This window comes from Eublepharis macularius, chromosome 9 (genome assembly GCF_028583425.1).
Source record: "Eublepharis macularius isolate TG4126 chromosome 9, MPM_Emac_v1.0, whole genome shotgun sequence".
NCBI lineage: Eukaryota > Metazoa > Chordata > Lepidosauria > Squamata > Eublepharidae > Eublepharis > Eublepharis macularius.
The window spans coordinates 62550178-62574450 of NC_072798.1; the positions used below are offsets into that span (position 1 = coordinate 62550178).

Consider the following 24273-nt stretch of genomic DNA (forward strand, 5'->3'; position numbering starts at 1 on the left):
CTGTGCAAGTGCTACTGGATTCTTCTTCCCTGGGACACTGTCAAAAGAACACCAAAGGTGATTTAGAGTGGAGGTGGTAAAGAAAATCCTAACACAGTAACAGCGGCAGTAGTTTCCTTGAGGTAGAAATATATACCCTATATCTAATATCTGAGGGAATATGAAACATCAGAAGAGCACCAACATTAGTGTGAGAAACTAATGCCATGCCTTCTTTTAGCTCTTATACTGCTCTTCCTTTGAAGTTTTGCACTCACTTCCTCACCTTCATCTGATCTCTCTCTCCCTCCCTCTCTCTCTCCCTTTCTCTCTCTCTGTGAGTGTGTGTGTGTGTACTTTTGGGGTGTGGGACAAGTAAGATTGTTGCTGTAAAAAATATTGGTTCAATGAATTGCAGAGAACATGTCAGAGATAACCCTAGCCGGTGATTTTTGAAAATAGCCTAGTTAATATTTATCTACAGGATATGCATGGTCTGAATAATCGTTTTTATTGTGTCTCACTACTTCCTTTTCTGTTGTTGCAGCAAAGGAAGTAGCATATGAGGGTTAAGAGCCGGCAACCGGAATTTTGGGAAAACTCTTATTCTCTTTCGACCATCCGTGTGTCACTGGATTTAAAAGGAAAATGGCTGGCGTGAGCAGCTGCATGAAGTATTCCATGTTCATCTTCAACTTTGTGTTTTGGGTAAGTGTGAGTTTTAAAATAAATATATTTGGGAAGGGCAAGGTAAGAAGTCAAAAGCCAGATATACAATCTATTTAGAAAGTACTTGGGTTTTAATTCCACTGTACTAAACGGATTTAAATTGTGGTAGCTTCATACATGGGAACTGTATGCTCAGAAATATTTTGTATGCTTGATCTCTGATTTGGCTCATGATGCATACAGTGAAATCTGCTTCTGTGTGTATGCACTGCCTTCAATGGATCAGGGTAACTGTGTGTTGAATGGTCATAAGTGTTAGAAGTATGTCCAGCAGGATTTGCCACCCTCAGCAAATAATTTGATAATGCAGTTGTTAAGAGGCGTGTGGAATTGTCTAAAGATTTGGAATTTATTAAGAAACTTCTGCCCTGCTTCCTAGTTGACCATGAGATCTTGCTAAATCTGTGTACCTGTTGTATTTCTAGTGACTATGGGATACTTTCATGTTGTTTTTCTCCCTGTCCATTCTCAACAAGCCCAATTGCCACTTGGTTGTTCTCCTTTTAGGATTGTGTCTTTATAGTACACTGTTCTTGCTTCTCCATAGCCTTTTTCAGTAAGCGCAATCATGATTTTGCCTTAATAGGCACCACATATCTCTTCTGCTTCAGTACATGCTACATGACACCCTGGGTCTTGTGTAGCATGTAACAAAGCTGAAACCATGTATGATGCCCAAATCAGATGAAATGTGTGTATTTGGAGCATCGTGGTAGGTAGCATGTGCTCCTTCTAATGGGCTGCCAGTCTGCATGGGTTTGATGTCTGAAAAGAGCTCAAAGGGCCTACATTTGTCATCCTATTGCGATATTAATATAACATCCAAATGTCTTTATGATTCTCTTTAGCTTCAAAACAAATTAGGTACAGAATATCTACAGGCTATAGTTACAGTGAGGCCATTTGGGGGCAATGCCTCCCAAAATATATAATGCCCCACCTCTGAATTCCCTGCTTTCATCTTTTTTTAAAAAGTCTCTAGCTCTTTTTGTAGCAGCTCTACAAAAGAAAATGTGCAAGCAGTCTCTTTCCAGATCACCTAGGAAGCAATAGCAAGGGGGAGGTGCAAGCCAACTGCGGTTGAGCCAGTTAAACCCTTCCCTTTGTCCCATTGCCTTTTCTCTGCTTTGTTTGTTTCTGTTCTTTTTCTTGTTCACAGTGACAAGCAATAACACTGAGCAGAAAAATAATACAAGACCATTGTATTCTATTTTGGGGCCACCACTTCCTGTTTGCGTGGGGAAACTTGCCTCTGAAGTAGGTGTGGCCAGGGAAGGGAAGCTGGAGCAAAAAAAATGAACACCTAGTTTCACTCAGCCTGAGATCTGGTTTCAATCATTAACTGTAAACCACCTTTTTGTAACTTCACTGTATAAAGGAATCCACATCCTTGAGCAGATGTAGAATGTTTTCTTCTTACCAATGGAACCAGCATTGTGCGCTGTCTGTCCTCTCCCTCCCCCAAATCTATGTATCTGTCATGATCTCAAATTGGTAATATGAGCTCAAAACAGGTTTCAGTAGAGAGAATAGACAGTATCTTCTCCTAAGCACCCCTCCCCGCTTTGTTTGTCGTGGGTGTTTCCTTTCAGTTTTATTCTTTCTGGGTTGCTTTTTGCTGATGTCAAGAAAAAGGCCAGTTATATTTATATTATGCTAATCCTGACATGGCTCACTGGAACACCACTTTCAGGATTTCTTAGGATGGGAGATACGATGTGCCCTGGACAGTGGCCAAGAGTCAGGAGAGAAATGATCTGAATGATCTCACAATGGAACTATTCACTAAATAGTTGAGGACTACTACATTCACTTACAGCCTCCTATATCCCAATCTCATGAGACCAGCTTTAGTGTGTGTGTTTTTTTTGTAAATCTCATCATTTGGATATCATTTTCTGCAGTGCTTGCTGTTCTTATGTCCAGTGGAACGCATTGTGGGGTCTTTTCTCTGGTATGGGAAAGAACTCTGAGAACAGAACCAGCAGAGAACATTATTTATGTATCTTTTTGGATTCTTGTAGATCAGTCAGAAGCAAAGAAATTTATTAGGGCCCCTTCAAAGCCGAATCAAGTATTCCAGTTCTTGGTTGAGTGTTCAACTTGCCCATTATTATTGAGCTTGTGCAATTTTGTGAAGAAAACTGCATTTCCTCTGTATTAATGGCTATCTGCTGAAACTTGTTCTGGAGCTCTACAATTGGTTTGTGACTTTGGAAGGAGAGAACATTTCAAAGTTTCAAAGAACATTTCAAAGAAGGAGAGAACATTTCAAAGTTCTAATGTTGATCTTGAATATATAATTTCAAGAGGCAATGCATTTTAAGAGTATATATTGTGGCTTCTTGCCCCACCATCCCCCAAATAAAGATGCCACACACAAAATGAGTCCAACTGGGATTTATTTATGAAACTGATCTGAGCCTTATTAATACAAGGGAGAGAGGAGGCATCCCTATTTACATGCAATTCCTTCAGGATCAGTGGGCACCTGCCACAGTTTATTGACTGGCACGAGGCCCACCACAGATCAGAGACAGATATGCACAGGAGTAATCTGTATTGTGAAGCTAATAGTTGAGCAAAAGTCCAGTAGCATGTATAAAACTAACAAAATTTGTGGTAGGGTATGAGTTTTGGGAGTCACAGCTCACTTCTATATACAGATTCATGAAGCCTGCAAATAACCCTAATACAAATAATGAGAAATAGCCACTTTGTAATAAGTGACTGCTGATCACTTTCTTTCCCTGACCAGGTGTGTGGCTGTATTATTTTGGGAGTCTCCATATGGATGCGTGTAAGCAAATCTGCTCAGGATGTAAGTATACTCCCCCATATTATTAGCCTCCCTCCTCATGGATTGACATTGCTCAAAAGATATGCCTGGCTCTGTTTCACAGCTTCCCAAAGTTAAATGTGTTTTCTTGTAAGTAGATTTTATTTAATGATGCCATAATGTTCAAAAAACAAAGGCTCATAATATGAATCTGCTCATAATATGAATTTCCTCTGGCGATAAATATACTACTTTTAAAATTTAGGGGCAGACTCCCTTTTCCTAAATGAAATTAGAGCTCTGTTTTAAATGAAAAACAAGCAGCATTTTGAGTCCATATGTCACTGTTGCACCTGCACAATCAGCATTCATTATCAGATTAAGCTATTGAGTTGAGGAACTGCTGCCTGCACCATATTCAGAGCTGGAGCTCCTTTAACTCCTGCCTTGACCCCGCTGACATGAGTCCAGTTGGCTTCACTGTAAATGTAATTGAGGAATCCTCCAGAGCTTCTGTGGCAGCTGCTTTCTCTCTGGGATATGGAGCATGGACCTGGGAGCATCACACGTTCCTCTAAGCAATGTGTTGCCTTTGGTGCTTTGAAAATATCGATATGCAAAAGAGATGGCGTACCTGACAGTTCCAAACACTGCAGAAAAGCTTTGTTCAGATGCCACTTGCTACTGTTACTCATCATATTTTGCCTCTCACTAATTTTTATTTTATTATACAATTTCTTTTTCTATCAGGGTCAAAGCAGAGGGGCAATAGCAACTGGTAATAGTATTTTATTAATAGTATATATTGTGCATCAATGTGTTTTTGATGTCTCAGCAATAAAACCCATTTGTTGATAGCTTTGCTATTTGGGTGCCCCTAAATCAGTTCCATTTTTAAAAAGATAATACAAATATAGGAATGATTCTACATATACTTATTGAAAATAAGTACCTTGGGAGGTTCAGCAAGGCATAAAATATCCTGATATGCATCTAAATGGATTTGAATGAAATTTGGGACGGGGCCCAATTTCAAAGCACTCCACTTTTGAGATCAGAACCAGCCCACAACCTGATCTCCATTTGAAACTTCCTGTAAAAAGCAGCTACATATTCCAGGTGCATGTCCTTTGCCTGCCCAATTCTGTTGGCGTAGCTGCACCACTTGCAGAGGAGCTAACTGGTTACCCTTCTAGTCTGAACCTTTTGCCCTATTTGGGCTCTGACTCTTGGAACTCATGCTACTACTCATGCCCTCTTGATATGGCTATCAGTGCAAGTCGCATCTTATGCAGTTACCCTGTCCTACATTGTTGCACAAAGAGACCATGATGACCCATGATGGGTGCATGCAAGGGAAGAATTCCATCTGCAGCAAGTAGGTGGGGTATAAATATTTTTTAAAAAGGAAAATAAAAATTGGAGAAAGTACTTGGTTTTCTGATTGTTTTGGAAAATCATTAATCCCGTTTGTGCATTCCCCATTGCTTGGGGTGTATTTGAGATATGGCTTCTCTGTCTTCCCAGGAATTGAAGATAGACGACAGCATGTTTTCCGGCGTTTACCTCCTTATCGCTGTGGGTTCCATCATCATGGTGCTCGGTTTTCTGGGTTGCTGTGGTGCCATGAAAGAAAGCCAGTGCATGCTTCTTCTGGTACAGTTTCCTTGTTGAAAATGTTTACACTAAGCTTCCCAAATGAATGTTCAGAGTGGTAGAAACATATCCTTGTGGGTTGCTTATGACTAGGGGTGTTATTTTAGAGGAAATGAATGCATTGATAACCTTTTTTGGGGGGGGTAAAGTGTCAAAATAACAGGAAGGAATTTATAATATCTGCTGCTGAAAACATTTTAAATAGGAAAATGAAACTAGAGGAATATTAACGGCAATAAAATGGGTGCTGGTCCAGGTTTCTGTTTCCTCCTGAGTGCTCTGTTGAAAAGCTGCCCTTCCTACCACTGCTTGCCAAACAAGTTGGTTCCCACCTTGAGTCATTATCTGCTTCTTTGAGCTGTTTCAGAGGAACTTCCTTATGTGATGCTGTGATAGTTCTTGCACTTTGCTCATATACTAATCATATATTTGCTCCAAAACTGAGCACAGTCCGTTCTCTTAAAAGATATCCCTTACTACCTCCTGACTAACCCACAAAATGGTACTCATTGTGCCAGTAACTCTCCTGTCATATCCTGGAGCCAAGTTCAATTAAAAGCCAGAAAGGTAAATCAACTGCTTCATTCTAAGTTTCCTGATTGTTTACTTCAGCTCTGCAAAAATGCTGTTGCCCTGATTCATCTTATAAACTGTTTGCATACATTAATCACCTTTCCTTTGTACGTTGCCAAAGCTTAAGAATGGGCAAGAGTTTGTCAATGAACATTAATATAGGGCAATGGCATTCTGATCCTTGCTAGTGTTAAGCACAAAATCAGGATTTGTGCCTTTTTTTTTTTGCAGACTTTGAGCACAAACAAAAAGGGGCAAGTGTCTGCAGAAGTCAGAACAGGTTAGGAATGTGGTTGGTTGGCTCACACCCCAAATTAGAGGAAAGTATGGATTTTTTTCCAGGAAAGCTGTTGGTGACAGGGCAGCAGGGAAATCGGCTGAACGTGCAGAATGATTTATTCGCTATCTAGCAGCAACCACTTCTTATTTGGATGAGCAGGGCAGCTCAAGATAGATAGGCTGTAGCTGAACCTAATGGCGACTTCATTGGAGCCCTGCATATGCCTTATCCAGACAGGAAAATATTGTAAGGAGTGGGAGAGGAGCACTGCATCCACTTAGTCCACCTCTGACCACCATGAGTCCAAGGATCCTTGTGGCATGGAGCGCTAAACACTTTCACCTGAACACACACAGGCCCTTTGATGTCCAGCCCATGCTTCCTAGTTATTCAAGGGATAGACTACCTGTATCAGATCCTCCATGTGTTTATGAATACACATGGAGGCTCTGTGCAAAATGGAACATCTGGAAATCAAAGATGGCTCCAGCAGCCATGACCCCCATCCCTTCCCAGCATACACATTCCTATGAATGCATGACAGGGCTATGCACATGTGTAAGAAAACATGGTGGGGAATGAGACTTGACACCTTTTTGTTTAAGTACAACCAGGGCTGCTTCCACACCAAGGATTTTGTGAGGTTTCCCCCCCATGTTTCTATATGATGTCATCCTATATTTGTGCTCTGATTGGTAACAGCCCATTTTTTTTCTTCCAAAATCTGCATTATTTTAAACCTGTAAAAAATGGTATTTTTCTGAGCAGGATGCTCTCCACAGGAGCAGTGTCTTGTGACTGAACAGGGAAAAAAGCACAATGGCAGGTTTTTGGTGAAGAGCAAGTCAATTGCTTGCCAATGACTCTTTTCATTAATTGACTGCAGGGGGCCAGGCCCTGGCAACAATTGGCATAACATAAGAGAATCCCTTGCTTTTTAGGCCCATGGGAAGGGATTGTGGAAGGCTCTGCAAGGAGATTTTTTAATAGGTTGTTAAAAGTGTTGTGTTATTATTTGATTTATGGCAGTTCCCCCTTACTACTTCCTCTCACTCATTGTTCAGCATGGCCACAATTCATTTAGCCACTGCTGTTTATCTTCAAGCTGTTTAAGGGCGTATGCAGTGTGGAGTAGTGTGTAAAGTGCTGGACTGAGGTCTGGAGGAGCCAGGCTTGAACCTGCACTCTGCCATGGAAGTTTGCTGGGTGATCTTGGGCTAGTTACACAATCTCAGCCTAACCTACGTCACAGGGTTGTTGTGGGGGGGAATGGAGGAGAAGAGAACAATCTAAGTTGATTTAGACCCCATTGGGGAGAAAAGAGGGGTATAAATGAAGTAATATATAAATAATGGCGCTGCACTTTAAAAATGCACATGATCAAATACAACAGGGCCAGACAAATGTGTTACTTGACAATGCACAAAATGGAACCCACATGGCTCTGGGGGGAAGCAACGTGTTATCCTCTTGGATGGAAAGCACTATAAAAGAGAGCCAGTGTGATATTGAATTGGATTTATTTCGGTTCACAACCAGCTTTAAAATAGTAAGATAAGACATTCCCTTATGTGGTAAGTATTATACAAGTTAAAACTTCAGTTAAAATAGTACAAATATAAATATTATAAAATCTAATTAGCATACATCACATATCTTATAACAGTTATCATAAATAGAGCCCTGCATAAACGCTTTAAAATTAGGAAGCAGAGATCTTAAACCAGTGTGATCTAGTGGTTACAGTGGCAACTAGAACTGGGGGTGGCCTGGGCTAGGAAGGTTGCAGGCTGACCTTGGGCCAGACGCTCTTTTGTTATAAAAGTTGTGATAAAAGTAAAATGGACAAGGGGAGAACTGTGTGTGTCCCTTTTAACTCTGTGGAGAAGGGTGGGGGAAATTAGTTGGGTAAATCTCACAAGCTTTGGCAGTGCAAGTTTCCGTTGCCATGTGGTATGACGGCCTGGAGAGAAGGCAACTTTCCTGCAGAACGCCTTATGTAGAATTATAGCCCTTGAAGAAAGAGTTGGTATTCCTGCCTATCTGATTTACTGGCAAGTGCTTCCCCGGCTGCAGCTAGGGCCCCTGGGTGCAGAGGTGTTCAGCACTCTTGCACTTTTCATAGCTGCCTAGAAAAGGGAATGTTAACAAATTGATTCTTTCATGAGAAGTTGCATCTTCCCAAATTCCCTCTGCCATTGGATCAGGAACCCTACCGTCCTTGATTCTATGATTATGAAAACTCTTGCTTTTCATTTAAGTTTGCATTCCAGCCTTAAAAATCTATAAATATAGTCAAATTAACAGACACAATCTCCCCTCCCCCACCACTCAGACGATTCATTATTGCTCTTTGTTTTTCCTCATCAGTTTTTCATCGGATTACTCCTGATCCTGCTTCTCCAGGTTGTATCTGGCATATTGGGAGCAGTGTATAAGTCCAAGGTACTGCATTCTCTGCTCATTCTGGCTCTATTCTATGGAACTGATCTCAGATATGCTGACTGATATTTGTGCTGCTTACCAGGTTGAAGGTGCCATAAACATCACCATCCAAGCCCAGGTGGATTCACTGAAAAAAACTGGAAGTGAAAACGAGGCATTTCAGGATGAGTTTCGTAAATTTGAGAAAGACGTAAGTGAAGTTTACTTATTTTATGTGCATTTTAAAATCCCATGTAGAGTCGCTTTCCTGGTGTTGACCACAGCCGGTGTGTGTCCATTATAGCTCCATCTTGTGGAATGGGCTCTCTGAGGAGGTCAGTGGGAGGTGCTGACACTAAAGGGGTTCAGGATATGCTGCAAGGACATTTGGAGGGGCTACACCAAGCAAGTCTACTTGGAAGTAAGCCCTATTTTATTCAATGAGCCTTGAGTCCAGGAAAAGGGGGGATATAAAATTTTAATAAATAATGCTGAGCACCCCAGAACAGCAGAAAGCATCACCTGCTGATTTCTACATGAAGGGCTGCTGTAGAAGGCCCTAAAAAAAGGCCAGGCTATTTCACTAGTCAGTTGACATCCCTCTACTAGCACTCCTGTTTAATCCCACCACTTGCCTTGGTCTCCTGGAGCACAAGTCACTTGCCCACAAACATTCATATTCATCTTTGCATTCTTAAAGGCTAGAAAATTACCTTTAAAAAACCAAGAAGATTGAATTTTTAGTGTCGGGTACTCTTGGGCTTGAAACCTCTGTGGGAAAATGGGTCTATAATAAAATGTCTCTGTTAGTGTTTGAATAAGCCTGAAAGTCTGGAGTAGCTTACTACACGTGTTTATAGGTTTAGAATGCCCACTCTATTCCAGGCTCATCCAAGTCATGTTTCAACTATTAAGGAAATTCACAGTTGAGTGTCTGGCTTGGGTTGCGACAGGGAGCTAGGTATATTGTTTCTAGCCAACCTACCTAACGTTGCGAGGGAGGGCTGTATTAACTGCAGGCTTCCCCAGCGTGCCTTCCTAGTAAATAGTCAACAAGAAATCCTCTTATCTGCATTTTACCAATGAACTCCATGTACAGCTTGTACACCAGCTTGTGACTGTCAGTTGCTCTGTGGACATTAAACCAAAAAGGCCCTTTGTGAAATCCCAGGGTGGTGATTTCATTTTCTCTCATACCCACACACACATATCCCCTTGTCAGGTTTCTGTGACTATCAGAACTTTGATTGGGCCAGTCTCTTCATCTCTCTCTATAGTATTTTACCTATTTATCTCACTCTCCATGGTCTGTGGCTCAGTGGTAGGGCAGAAGGTTCAAACCCCAGCATCTCCAGTTAAAAAGATCAGGTCATAGGTAATATGAAAGACCTCTGCCTAAGGTTCTGTAGAGCTGCTGCCCGCCTGAGTAGATAACACTGATCTTGATGGACCAATGATCTGATTGTGTATAAGGCCGTTCATGTCTATTCACATCTCCTGGGGCATGCTTAGCCCTTATCAAGTGATCTTTGGCTGTGAGGGTTTTTTTGGAGGGAAAATTTACAGGGTTCCTTTCCCCCTAGCCAAGATATCATTGGCTCTGTTAGTGGCCTTTGACACAGTTGACCATGCCCTTCTTAAACATCACTTGTAATATGGAGCCAGAGCTGGAGGAATAGTCCTTCAGTGGTTTTGATTCATCTTTCCCCAAGAGTCAATGGGCTGCGATCTGTCTTGTATCACCTGTTCTCTTCAACATTTATATGAGGTTGCTAGATGAGATCTTCCAGTGCTTTAAGATTGGATGATATTAATATACAAATGACACCAAGTTCTATATTTTATTATTGGAGCCTCCATATGTGTTTGTCTCTGCCCTGAGCCAATGCTTTGAGGCTGTAGTCAAGTGACTAAGGTAAAACAAGCTGAAGCTACAGCCAGACAATAGGGAGGTGATGTTGGTTGGGAAGACTGTTCCTTTGGAGAGATTAGATCTACTTGTTGTAGATGGAGTGGAGTAGGCATTAACAGTACATGTTAAAAGTCTGGAAGTGCTCATGAACTCAGGCTTGCTGCTTAAAAGGCAGAGTGGCATGGTGGCCACTGGTGAAGAGTACTTTCTGTTAGCTGCATCTAACTTGCCAGCTCCTTCCTTACACTCGTTTGCCCTGGCCACACTAATCCATGATTTTGTAACCTCACAATGGGACTATTGTAATATGCTGTACATAGAGCTGACCCAGAAGGCAACCTGAAAACTGTGCCTATTTCAGAATGAAGCAGCCCAGTTATTGTCAGGAACTAACTGATGGGAATACATTTTGCCTCTTTTATTTATAATGTTTAAGATTTTACATATAACAAAACATATAATACATTACATCAATGTAGTTCAATCAAAAATTTTCAGTTTGTATCTTCTGGGTTAGCATTGTTTATTTTAAAATTGGGGAGCCCACAAGTTCTTGTCAGAATTGCTTGATTCCCCACCCCCAACCCCCACACTATTTTCTCTTTCTCTCCTGTATCTTTCTCTCCCTGTATCGTCTCTCCTTTCCTTGCTTCTTTCTTTCCTTCCCACCTGCCAACAAATCTTTCTTTTGTATGTTTACTCAATCTTCATCTTTATTTATTATTTACTTCATTTATACCCCACCTTTCTGTTTCTTACCCCCAAGTTTCATGTTATTTATATACATCTTTGTTTGCAGTTTCTTTAAAATGGAAGGCTCTGAGATGTTCAGTATGCTGGAAAATTCTACTTTTCAGCAAACTCTCTCAGTCTCTTTCATCTTTCTCCTTTCCTGTAGAACAAATGCTGTGGTCTCATTAATAGAGAAAAAGACTGGGGACCAAATGCTGTCCTTAAAGATGGCTGTGTATGTCTTCAGGAGGATGTAGGGACAAGTTCCTGCCCCTCAGGTGGTAAAAACATGTACACAAAGGTAAGAAGAATGTCTTGCTTTCCATGGAAACCTTTCTGGCCAAGGCTGTTTTTGTATCTTTTCCTAAACTGTCTCCACCCTATTTATTTAACAAGCTAGAGGACAAAACACTGTGGGCACTGTTAATTGATACCAAGGGATCTACATAATGTACATGGGAAACAGAACATGTAGCTTCTGTCATGGAAACCCTGATTTCCATGAGATTACAACTTTCTATAGTCATGGCCATTGCTGTTGCTGCATTCTACATTATGCAACAAGTTGAATACCAGAAGGAAGCACAATGAGTTGAACCCAAAGTTCCATAACTTTGGAACAGGGCTGTCCTACCTCCTTCTCCCTGCGCTGCCCCTACTCCAGGTTCAGAGCTCTCCCATGAATGGCCCTGTGTACAGTGCAGGGCCCTGTAGTGGGAGGGGTAAAAATCACATACAGTCCCCACTGGCAGAAGCACTTTTCAGCCTGTAGAAAGTGAGCCTTGTATCCATCCTATAGTTGTAGTTTCCTCACTGCACCCATTGGGATGATTGGCGGTGTACTGTTTAGCCTCCAATGCATAGATTGAAACCTGTGAATATTTTCTTGGAGGCATCAGTGAAAGAGAAGATGTCCCAAGCTGTTTAAACTCTGAAAGGAATGCTTTCACTTTCGTTGTCTCAGTTTATAGTTTCTGTGAGAGCCAAACTACAAGTGACGTCTTACACAGGTTGGACACTAGTCAGCTTCCCTCAAGTTTTGATGGGAAATGTAGGCATCCTGGTCTTGCAGCTGTAATGGAGAGCCAAGCTGTAAAACCAGGGTGCCTACATTTCCTTTTTTTTTATTTTAGAAAATTTTTATTGGTGAGTATACTTTTCAAATTCAATACATACATTCCCTCAATATCTAATTAACCCTATCCCCCACCCTTTTCCTCCCCCTCTCTATCGACTTCCAACAGCTTTCCAACCCTTACCCCCTCTTATTACTTGATAATTCCCTTAGTCTAAGCACATTCTAATTTTTTTTCCAGGTATTCTATCATATATATCAAATATCCTATCAATATAGCATGCTTCTATCAATTATACTATCAAATATTCTATCAGTATAATATACATCTATCAATTATACTATCAATATAGTATAAATCTTATACCCCTCAATATAGACCAGTATGATATAATATAATATATAACAAAAGTCTTAGTTTAAACATATTCTATTTCTTTTAAACATATATTCTATCAAATATACTATTGTCATTATAATATGTATTAACACCTCTACTGTGCACCCTGCCACCAATGTGGCACCGCACCATACTGCACATTCATTATATAATATACAATCTAATTTACCAACATAATAGTATATATAGTATACCCCATCAGTATATTTGTTTAACTATTCCCTTATTCATATACTCTGATAAAGGTATTACTTATCATAACCTCCCTATTGTATTCTTTAAAAAATCAGTTCTAAATTTCATCCCTCTTCTGCTATATTATAATCCAATCTTAGATTAAAATAGATATAAATTCTTAATGGTAAAGTCACTTCTCTCTTCTGTTTAAAATGTCTTATTTCAAAAGTTCTCAAACTGCCACAGTTCTCCTTTCACATCCCATTTTTTTTCCAAAAATTGTTTCAGTTTCGCCCAGTCTGCCAAATACTGTCCCGGATCTAGGTCTTTAAGTTTTCTTGTCATTTTATCCATCTCTGCCACGTACAGCAATTTGTAAATCCAGTCCTCTACAGTAGGTACTTCTTGCACTTTCCATTTCTGCGCATACAGTAATCTTGCTGCAGCTGTCATATAAAATAACAATGTTCTATTTTGCACTGGAACATTCTCCATTCCCAAATTTAGTAGCAGCAGTTCTGGGTTCTTATTTATTTGGGTTTGTAACACCTCATTAATTACTTCTATTATATCTCCCCAGTACTGCTTCGCTACTTCACAAGTCCACCACATATGGTATAATGATCCTTTGTGCTTTTTGCATTTCCAGCACTTATCTGACATTTTAGCGTTCCCCAGCGCAATTTTCTTTGGTGTTAGGTACCATCTGTATATCAAGGGCGCCTACATTTCCCATCAAAACTTGAGGAAAGCTGACAAGTGTCCAACCTGTGTAAGGCGTCACTTGTAGTTTGGCTCTTATTTGAGGAGCTGCTCAGACAATGGGTGCAGCCCTCAGTGGGCAAAAACACAGAGGGGATTGCCGGTGCACCCAAGAAGACCTGCCTGGGATGGCTCATGTGAGAGAAGAGGACAGTATGTTAGAGGTTCAGTGTTAACAGTTGCATTAAAAAAAACATGTTGGACATGCTTCACTGCTCTCATGAGCTAATGAAGTATGTGCCAGATGTGACCTTGTATTACTGTGTGAAGCTATGATAGAGGAAGTGAGTGGATTGGGGACACAGCCAGTTTATAATAGGATTGAGAATATTTTTTAGATGGTTCAAAGACAGAAATGCTCCCTGATTGAGATGCAATCTCCAAACCTATCAGTTCACTAGACTTGCAGCTCAGTCCTATAGTTTTTTCCTCAGAAGCCAGGCCCACTGAGTTCAGTGTGGTATTTATCTGAAATACTTAAATCAGCCAGTTGTACCTATTTATAAGACTACACCAGTTTTGCTGGGTGCATGGAATGTTAGCAGCCAATCAAATGGGCCTGTTAATCACATGACTGAGCATCATCTCCATTTAAAAGGAAAAAGTAGTCAGTGATGTGATGTGAAAGGCCCTCTCCCTCTGAAATTCCAGAGAGCTGCCGCCAGTCAGAGCAAACAATAATGGCCTTGATAGACTCGTGGTCTGATTTGGTATAAGGCAGTTTCATGTGAGCATTCTTTTTGTTTCAGTCATAACCATTCCATCTTCTTGTTGGCAATTCAGAGGCTTATAGAAATGTGGTAATTGTTTCTCACTTGTGTTTCAGTCATGCGGAACTGTAATAATTGATTTCTTCAAAAACCACATGATTATAATCATGGGAGTCGCATTTGGATTGGCATTTATTGAGGTATGTGCAAACTAAATATGAATTGCCAAGACGGTGTGGGTGCAATATTCTGTAGTGATTAGAGCAAAGGAGGGGACACCCACATTTGAACTGACAGCTTGCTGGGTGCCCTTTGGCCAGTCACGTAGCCTCAGTGTGACCCTGTGCTGCTGCTTGCCAGGAGACACTGTTCCATCAGGCCATTCAGACTTGTATCCTGGCTCTTGCTTCTGTTGTATTATATTGTGATTTTGTATTGTATTGTGATTTTGAGATTATTAGTAAGCCACTTTGAGTCTTTGCAAAAGAAAGGAGGAATAAAAATATTTAGAATTAGATAAATAAACCAATCTACCACTCAGGGTGATTGTGAAGATAAAATGGAGGAGAGAATAACGTTAGCCCCCATTCAGGAAAAAGTTGAGATATAAATGGAGCAAATAAATAAAAGAGGCTGAGCCAGTTCAGATGATTCCTCTTCAAAGGCCTGGCGTAGACCCGTGGGAAGCGCCACCCCCCCCCCCCCCCCCCCCGCAAAAGGGAGGCATGGACAACAGCACGGGGCTCTCCAGTAAGAGCTGATGTCAGGCGTACCTACCCAGAGTCTTCCTTCTGCCCTCAGTCAAATAAATGTTCACAGCTGGTAGATGGATTTGAACTTGTATTCTGCCTGCATTTCTATTAATGTCTCACATATTTGTTAAGTCTGATCATGAATATCCAGTTGTCAGTACACTGCAACATACTTATGTGATAATTCCAGATGGGTAGCCAAGTTAGTCTGTAGCAGCAAAATAAAACAGTGGCACCATACAGACTAACAAAAAAACTTATTCCGTCAGCTTTTGTGAGTCAGAGCTCACTTCCTCAGATGCATGAGGTATACATCTGTTAAGCAGATTTGTTTATACTAAAAGCTGCAAACAACAGAAAGGTGGGTGGGTATTACAAAGAGGCCAGTTTTTTTTAAAGACGCCATCAGAAGTATAACAACAGATGTACAGTTCATGCATTTGAGGAAGTGAGCTCTGGTTTATAAAAGCGTATGCTGGAATAAGTTTTTCTGGCCTTTAAGGTGCCAATGGACTCCTGTTCTATGTTAAATTACATTTCTGATGGTGAGAGAATGCTTACCTTCTCCTTGTGGTGCATAGCTTCAGATTGTCACACACAGGCTGCAGCTATAGATTGATTTGAACTCGCTGCTTTATAAGGGCTTTCATAAATAGCCACCCTTAGCTTTCAAGAAAACTAGATCTTCTACAGTTTCTCCCGTTTGTCAGTATTTAAAAAAATGCTGCAGAGAGCTATACTATCCCTTAATAAACTTTGTCTGAAGCTGGAAAAGGCTGTAAAAAGCTGTTAATAGGAAAAAATAACATGTGATGACTGTGCAATAATTAATGAGGTGAGAAATTTGCATGCTAATGTCAAGTTGCACTTCTGACTATCTTTACTATTAGGGTTGTGTAAATCCAATTAGAAATTTTTCTGAGCTGGCCTTCAGTTATGCTAGAATTAAATCTGACAGTATTTATGTATTTTTTTAAAAAAGAAAATGTGGCATTTGTGATGCTTACGCTTTCCATTTTGCACTCTTATGTTTATCAAATAGCTTTGTTATAGCAATAGGAATATATGCATATTAAGATCACCTTTAAAAAACAGGGATTGCCATAGACCCCTAAGAGATGATGAAGAAATAAAGAAAAATTATCCACATCTGAAATGTAGATGGCCCATTTCCTAGATGTTGACCTGCCTGGTTACAGCTCTAAAAAAGAAAGAGGCACTAAACAAAACACAACCACCCCAAGTAACAAAAAGTCACACACACTCAGTACTATTCACATTTTGCAAATACAATAACTTACCGTCTATTAAATCTTTTGCGAGGTATGCGGTGCATCCACCCACAACCTCAATGTTAATCAGTGTAAGAAATCCAGTACAATTAAAGTTACAATGCTACAATCATAAATATTCAGAACAGTGCAATTCAGAACAGTGCAAAATAGCTGGTATACCTGAAATATACAGTCCAGAGGCAAGCAAAGTTTTTTCTAAGAGATCAATTCAAAGTGCTCATGTGCAGAAGTTCTTCAGGTAAAGTCATCCACTATAAATTATGTTGATGTTTATACTTTTCAGGTTCCTCAAGCCAAAGGAGATGAGATGAAAGTCTCCAAAGCTAGTCCTCTGGTCCCCCAAGGGGGAAGGATATTTCAAGGGGCCAGTAGTTCCAACAGAATGCTAGCTTATTCCTGTTTCGGCTTTCCTTTCTCAAGGATATTGCACATATTTCATAATTCCTTTGTCATGAAGGGAGTTCCCTCCATATTTCCTTCTATGAATGGGAAGCAATGAGTGGTTAGAGTTTCAGAACAGGATCTGGGAGATCCAGGTCTAAATCCCCATCGTGACGTGGAAGCTGTCTTTGACTCTGGGCCAGTCACACATTCTCAGTCTAACCCACCTCTCAGTGTTATTGTGAGGATAAAATACAGGAGAAGAGAACGATGTAAGCTGCTTTGCGTCCCCAGTATAAAGAAAGGCAGAGTATAAATGCAGTAAATAATATCAATATAGCTGAAGATGGGGAGCAGATCAAAGATAGGTGGCTGGGTGGGTGGGAAGGAGAGAAAGAAGTAGGGAGAAGGTGGGGATGCCAGAGAAGGGAAAGAGGAAATAGTTGGGGAGGGGGAAATGAGCTATCCCCCTTAAGTCCATGGGCATCCCTGGTTGTGCTTTACTAAGCCTATACATTGTCCTTTAAAACTTTATTTAGACTTTACCCCAACGGAGAGGCTGTTAGTTTGTTCTGACACAGCCATAAATGTATCTTTAAGGTGCTACAAGAGATCCAGCATTGTGTACTGGTTAGAGGGCTGGACTGGGATCAGGGACACCTGGGTTCAATTCCTCTCTCCACCCATGAAGCTTACGAGGTGACTGTGAACCAGTCAGAGTCTCTCTTGGCATACCCTCCCTCCCTAGGTTGTTGTGAGGATGCTGAGGAAGAGACATGGCACAGGAGGAAGGATGGGATAAAATGTACTAGAATGTGGCTAAAGCTTTCAAGAGAAATTGTACTAACTAGTAGCTCTATTGACACTTCACTGCAAGGCAACAGGTGAAGAAGTCTTTTATGTAGCACAACCAAGATCATCACCATTCTAAATCCATTGAAGTTTTAAAACTCTAAATGGTGCTTTTAAGAGCTTTGCTACATCAGCATCAGCAGCAATTCTGAAAACTGAATTCACCTAGAAAAGAGAAGGTTTTTAAATGTTAAATTCTGATCCACATCTTCTCTCTGAAGAGAATGTTTGGGTTGCCCTTTAAGAATATTTTAACCTACCTAAGACAAATAGTTACCTTAACCATGAAAATTCTGCAATAAATAAATGCTCTGAGAAAAGAAGCCATCAGTTTTGCCATTGAATTTAGATTGGTGAGGAAAGGGAGGAGAACAGCCAGCTGAGTAAGGCATACTCATTCCTAAGGCTTTTTGCTAGCTTCTGTGGCTGTACTACATGATCAAGAAGAGTCCCCTGATCCATTGCAGTATTGTGGAATATTAAAAATAATAGACAGGTTGAGCAAAAGTTAAAATAAATGAAATCAACTGGCTAAAATGTCTTGGTGAGGATATTCTTTTTCAAGAAGTTACCTGTGGTGGGTCAATTCTGGGCTCCCCTTCAACAGTGAATGTTGAAACAAGAGGTTCAGTTGCAACATACATTTGAGAAGGATACAATGAGAGTTCAAACTGCACATTTGTTGGGAGTTTCTAGTTTGTTCTCAGACAACTGTGTCCAATACATTCCCATGTGGAGATTTCTTAAACTTTGAATTTGCTTGAAAGTTTGCGATGAAAGTTTAATTTACAGGGCATCTCTTTGTGGTGAAAGTTCAGCGAGGTAGGCCTCCATCCGATAATTCTGTTGCAAACTAGGGCCGATTCCAGACAGCCTTCTGCAACGTGAAACGTCGCACGTCGTCGTGCAGAAAACGCGAAATATCGCGTTTTCTCGCGCGAGTTTTGCGCGACGTCGCGCAAAACTCGCGCGAGAAAACGTGATATTTCACGTTTTCTGCGCGATGACGTGCGACGTTTCGCATTGCAGAGGGCCGTCTGGAATCGGCCTAGAATCCTCACTCTTACTTACATGGAGGGCCTGTGGCTTAGTGGAAGAACACCTGCTTGGCCTAGAGAAGGTCCCAGGGTTCAGCTCCCAGCATCTCAAGCTGAAAAGACAGGCTGTAGGTGATGTGAAAGGCGCTGCCAGTCCGAGTAGACAATTGACCTTGATGGACCAATGATCTGATTCAGTATAAGGCAGCTTTATGGGTACTAGGGGTGTGCAAAGGCACACTGTTTCGGGATTCTCGTTTCAAGTATACCCGAAACAAGAATCTGTTTCGGCAACAGCTAAATCCAAAACAGCAAGCCGTTTCGGGTTTAGTGGTTCGGGTATTGTTTCGGGTTGTTTCGGGTTTCTTTTCGATGGGAAAATGCCTCCGTCTTCCCGGACACCTGAGGGAGGCATTTTCCCACCGAATCAAGCCAAAATTGGTGGGAACCTTCCTCTAACGCCTCTCTAACATTCCCCAAGTTTCAGACCGATTGGACTTTGGGGGGCCATGTTATGGCCCCCCAAACTAGGTCCCCCTATCCTCGCCTAAAAAAGGGAAACGTGAACATATTTTTAGCTTGCTGCTGCTAATCTTCTTCATTATTTCCTATGGGGAAAAAATGAAGAGGCAGGCTTGTCTTGCCAGGGGTGGCATTTTGCATGCAAAATGCCCCCCAACCCTCAGGGGCCCTTCTCTCACCTTTCCTCCCACCCCCCACCAAGGCTCAGACTTCTCCCTCTTGGGGGAGCATTTCATGGCCTCCCCAAGTAGGTGCTCTTTTCTCCACCAATTCCACCTGGGGGAGGCTTGTCTTGCCAGGGGTGGCATTTTGCATGCATTTTGCATGCAAAATGCCCCCCAACCCTCAGGGGCCCTTCTCCCACCTCTACTCCCATTCCCCACCAAGGCTCAGCCTGCTGCCACTTGGGGGGGGCATTTTATGGCCTCCCCAAGTAAGTGCTCTCAGCCCCCAAAGTCCACCCCCACAGTCCCACACAAACCCAATTCCTCCCCAGCAGCCACACACAGATTCAAATCCCAATTCCCCACATTAGCCCCTCACAGACCCAAATCCACCCCCAGCAGCCCCACACCCATAACCCCAGGAACAGGTTGGCAAAGGCCAGCCCTCCCCCTTTGTTCCCTATGCTGGGAACTTCTAAATTCTCTTTCCCAGGGCAATTCCGCACAGCCCAGGGGTGCCACAATGGTGGGCAAACTTCTGAGTGCCAACTTGTCCCTGGGAAAGAGCACCTGACCTGACACACAGACAACCACCCCCTTACCACCCCCACCACTTACAGAGAAGCCTGGCCAGCCTGCCGTACTGTTTCCTATGATGGGAACCAACTGCACATCAAAGAATAAAACACGAACAACACAAAATAATTTTTTTAAAAAATTATTTTCTCACTTTCAAAGTACAAGTAGGCAAAGCATTATGACACATTACACCAGCAGTCCCCCACACAGAAAAATATCACAACTCACTTAACATCAGAGAATCTCAAAAACACAATTCCTGTCAAAAACACTTTATTTCTTGAACAGCTTTAGGTTACACAGCAGGGGGGCACACCAAAGGGTATGCCAGAAGTATCTTACACAAAAATAACACAACTCACTTCACATTAAAGAATCACCCCAAAACACAATTCCTGTCAAAAACACTTTATTTCTTTAACTGTTTTAGGTTACACAGTAGGAGGGCACAACAGGGCATGAAAGCAGCATACTACACAAAATAATACAGCCCACTTCACCTTTTTTGACAGCAATTGTGTTTGAGTGATTCTCTGATGTGAAGTGAGTTGTGTTATTTTTGTGTAGTAGACTGCTTTTACGCCCTGTTGTGCCTTCCTGCTGTGTAACCTAAAGCAGTTAAAGAAATAAAGTGCTTTTGACAGCAATTTTTTGGGGTGATTCTTTAATGTGAAGTGAGTTGTGTTATTTTTGTGTAAGATACTGCTGCCATGCCCTTTGGTGTGCCCCCCTGCTGTGTAACCTAAAGCTGTTCAAGAAATAAAGTGTTTTTGACAGGAATTGTGTTTTTGCGATTCTCTGATCTTAAGTGAGTCATGTTATTTTTCTGTTTTGGGGACTGCTGGTGTAATGTGTCATAATGCTTTGCCTACTTGTACTTTGAAAGTGATAAATGTTTTTTTAAAAACGTTGTGTTGTTCGTGTTTTATTCTTTGTTGTCCAGTTGGTTCCCATCATAGAGAACAATGGGGCTGGCTGGCCAGCCATCTCTGTAGGTGGTGGGGGAATTTGAGGGAGGGTGTCTGTGGTTCAGGTGCTCTTTCACAGGGACAAGCTGGCACTCAGAAGTGTGTCCACCATTGTGGCATCCCTGGGCTGTGCACATTTGCTCTGGAAAAGAGAGTGTTATAGTTCACAGCATAGGAAACAAAGGGAGAAGGCTAGCCAGCCTGTTCCTGGGATTGTGTGGGGCTGCTGGGGCTGGATTTGGGCCTGTGAGGAGCTACTATGGGGATTTGGATCTGTGTATGGCAGCTGGGGGAGAATTGGGTATGTGTGGGGCTGTAAGGGGTGGACTTTGGGGGCTGAGAGCACCTACTTTGGGAGGCCATGAAATGCACCCCCCCAAGTGGGAGCAGGCTGAGCCTTGGGGCTGAGCTTTGGTGGGGGAGGGTGGGAGGAAAGGTAGAAGAAGGGCCCCTAAGGGTTGGGGCCATTTTGCATGTAAAATGCCACCCCTAGCAAGACAAGCCTCTGTTATTTCCCAGCTGGAAATAGTGCAGAAAGGGGGGGAGAGCACCTACTTTGGGAGGCCCCCCAAGTGGGAGCAGGCTGAGCTTTGGTGGGGGGTGGGAGGAAAGGTAGGAGAAGGGCCCCTGAGGGTTGGGGGCATTTTGCATGCAAAATGCCCCCCCTAGAAAGACAAGCCTGCCTCTTCATTTTCCCCCCATAGGAAACATGGAGATCAGCAGCAGCATCCACAACGTAAGAGATCAGCAGCAGCAAGCAAAAACCTTTCCCTTTTAGGCGAGGATAGGGGGACATGTTTTGGGGGGCCATAACTTGGCCCCCCCAAAGTCCAATCTTTCTGAAACTTGGGGGGTTGTTGGCGGGGGGTTAGAGGAAGGTCCCTACCAAGTTTGGCTTGATTCGGTGGGAAAATGCCTCCCCCAGGCTTCCGGGAAGCCTGGGGGAGGCTTTTTCCCATTGAAATGCATTACTAAAACATGCTGAAATACCAAAACGTTTCGGAAATCGCTGTTTCGGATTACCCGAAACGTTTCGGGTTTTCTGAAACGTTTTTTTCGGGTATCATATACCCGAATTGCACACCCCTAATGTGTACTTGTTTTCTGACTTGTCTAGTTTATGTTTGGAATGTTGTTGTGGTCTTTTCAAATGTATGGGCCTCTGCTAAGGTAATAGACAGCAAAATGTGCATCCTTACATCTTCTAACCCTTCAGCTTTGCAAACGAGACAGTAGCCATGTGTCTTCAGAAAAACATTAATGCCAACATGCCAAGCCATGATCCATTCACTGGGCCAACTTGCTAATGTTATCTAAGCTGACATGGCAACTCACTTGTTCCTGTTGATTTGAGCCATTTTGTGTCATCTTGGAAAATCCTTATCAGAAATACACATGCTTTATTAAAACTTAATTAACTGATAAGGCATCAAAGGAGGGATCCTCTCCCAGTACTGAAGTACCAATGTGTTACATCCTGAAAGCAGAGGTTAAAATGTATTCAACTTCCTCTTGATCTTGGAAAAAAATTCTTGTATGTCCAGGGACTTGGACACTACTGAAAAATACAGGTTGGCTCAGCAACAAGGTTAACATTCAAATACAGGCACTGCAGAACTTGCATGATTTAAGATTTGCTGAATTAGAACTGAGCTAAGCTGGCCACAGCAAGTTAGACACTAGGAAGAATCAAAGCAGGGGGCAGGAACAAAAGAATGGCCCCAAGCACTACTAAGGTATCACCCAAAAGCCTGTTGCTTCAAGCAGAAGGAAGGTATGGCATTTTACTCCCTTGTACTATGCTACCTCCATAACTTCCTTGGTGTTCCCAAAGGATTTTTGCTGACACCAAAGGCTCTCACCTTAGTTCTCTCAGTTTAACCCATGGTATAGGAAGGCTCAGGGCTTTTTTTTCAGGGGGAACATGGGGGAATGGAGTTCCAGAACTTCTTGAAAATGGTCACATGGCTGGTGACCCCGCCCCCTGATATCCAGTGAGAGGGGAGTTTAGATTGCTCTCCGTGCTGCTCAGGCAATCTAAACTCCCCTCTCTCTGGAGATCAGGGGGCGGGGCTGCCAGCCATGTGACCATTTTCGCCGAGGGCAACCCACTGAGTTCCACCACCTCTTTTCCCAGAAAAAAAGCCCTGGGAAGGCTTAGTTATATTTGGTAGAATGACTGAAGGGGTAGTGCCTGGGGGTGGCTGTGAGATAAAAAGGGATCCTTGAGTCTAGATAAAACTGATGTCTTGCTTAACAGAAATAGAGTTTATTTAGAAGTAGATATGCAGGGGTTTATCCCCATGGTGGCTGATGCAGTTGTGCATGGGAATTGTAGTTTTGTAAGACAGTGCTGTGCAGGCTCGCAGCCTTCCCCCTGGCCACTGCTGGCTGCTTGGCCAGCTCCCTCCCTGCCCCACCCCTTGCTCTGGGTTGTGGCACCTAGACGGAAAGTCAACCCGCTGGCTGCTTTCTCATGGGTCGGCCCATTGACAGAGGCTCTCTAAGATATTTTCCAGCTCTGTCACCCCAGATCCTTTTCTGCTGGAGGTGCCTGGGGCTGTATTGAGTCTTTTCTCTATGCCACTGCTGCCTTTCTCCTGCCTTAGTCTTCTGCCCATGAGCTCTGGGATGTGGCAGTGGCCTTTGGTGGAGAAGAAACATACACACAAACTTCTGAGGAGAAAAACGGGGTTGTTTTTCAGTTTGTTGTTTCATTAGTGTGATTAGCCATAAGAACCTAACCTCAGGAGATTCCTTCGCCCTTTAAAGCCATCGATACTTTGGGATAAATGTAGGTTTCTCATAGTGTGGGTTTAATTAAAACCTCAGTTTTCTAGAATCATGCTTCTAAAAATTATTTTGGAAATGGTTTTCTGTATAGCAAATCTCAGCTGTATGTAAATCCAAGAAGTTTGCAAACAAAATGTTCTCACTGTGCATTGACTATGTGGGGGATATCTGAGACTGCCAAATAATACCATAAACATCTTTCTTTTCCAGGTTATTGGTCTGGTGCTTTCAATGAGCCTTTACTGCCAAATCCAGAGAAAATGAAACCACAGAAGTGTCAGAAATATGTCACCAGCCAAATTAGAAACCTTTGTAGATTGCAAGATGGATGTTTGGTTTGGCACCCTGCCATAAGTGCATACATGTCAGAAGTAGCTGCAATGATAACAGCCGGTCCACTGATGGATAAAGATTCTTCATGACTTGTGAAATAAAATCTGCTTAAAATTAGGGAAACTAATGATCTGTAGCTGGATTTTTTTTTTAAAAAAATTGCAAATACATACCTTTTTGTTTACACTTTATATACAGATTACATGTCAACAAAGTGAAACATTTAACTTGCCACACATTGTGTTAATGTTTCACAGTGTTTTTCAGAATTCTGATAGAAGAGGTAATTCCTTCTGAGTTAAAATTGGGGAGTTGCTTCGTCCCTACAGCCATAAAGATCTACTTTTAAATGAGTGGGAATAAAAAACTGAGACCTCCTCCTGCGTTTCTGGGCAAACCTTTGGAGGCA

General features: G+C 42.1%; 1 protein-coding gene across 1 annotated transcript; it reads left to right on the forward strand.

Moving 5' to 3' along the window:
- The first annotated feature begins 406 nt into the window (after positions 1 to 406).
- TSPAN8 (tetraspanin 8) lies at positions 407 to 23991 on the forward strand. The gene is made up of 9 exons (XM_054988937.1): positions 407 to 424; positions 527 to 687; positions 3467 to 3529; positions 5015 to 5143; positions 8367 to 8441; positions 8524 to 8631; positions 11231 to 11365; positions 14305 to 14388; positions 23742 to 23991. Exons 2-9 carry the CDS (start codon positions 628 to 630, stop codon positions 23793 to 23795), a joined length of 708 nt encoding a protein of 235 aa, XP_054844912.1. The 5' UTR covers positions 407 to 424; positions 527 to 627; the 3' UTR covers positions 23796 to 23991.
- The last annotated feature ends 282 nt before the right edge of the window (positions 23992 to 24273 follow it).

Coding starts and splice junctions, on each gene's coding strand:
- TSPAN8 (XM_054988937.1), top strand. CDS start 628: ATGGCTGGCGTGAGCAGCTGCATGAAGTATTCCATGTTCATCTTCAAC. Junction 3,530..5,014: donor TAAGCAAATCTGCTCAGGAT/GTAAGTATACTC, acceptor CTGTCTTCCCAG/GAATTGAAGATAGACGACAG. Junction 8,442..8,523: donor GAGCAGTGTATAAGTCCAAG/GTACTGCATTCT, acceptor GCTGCTTACCAG/GTTGAAGGTGCCATAAACAT.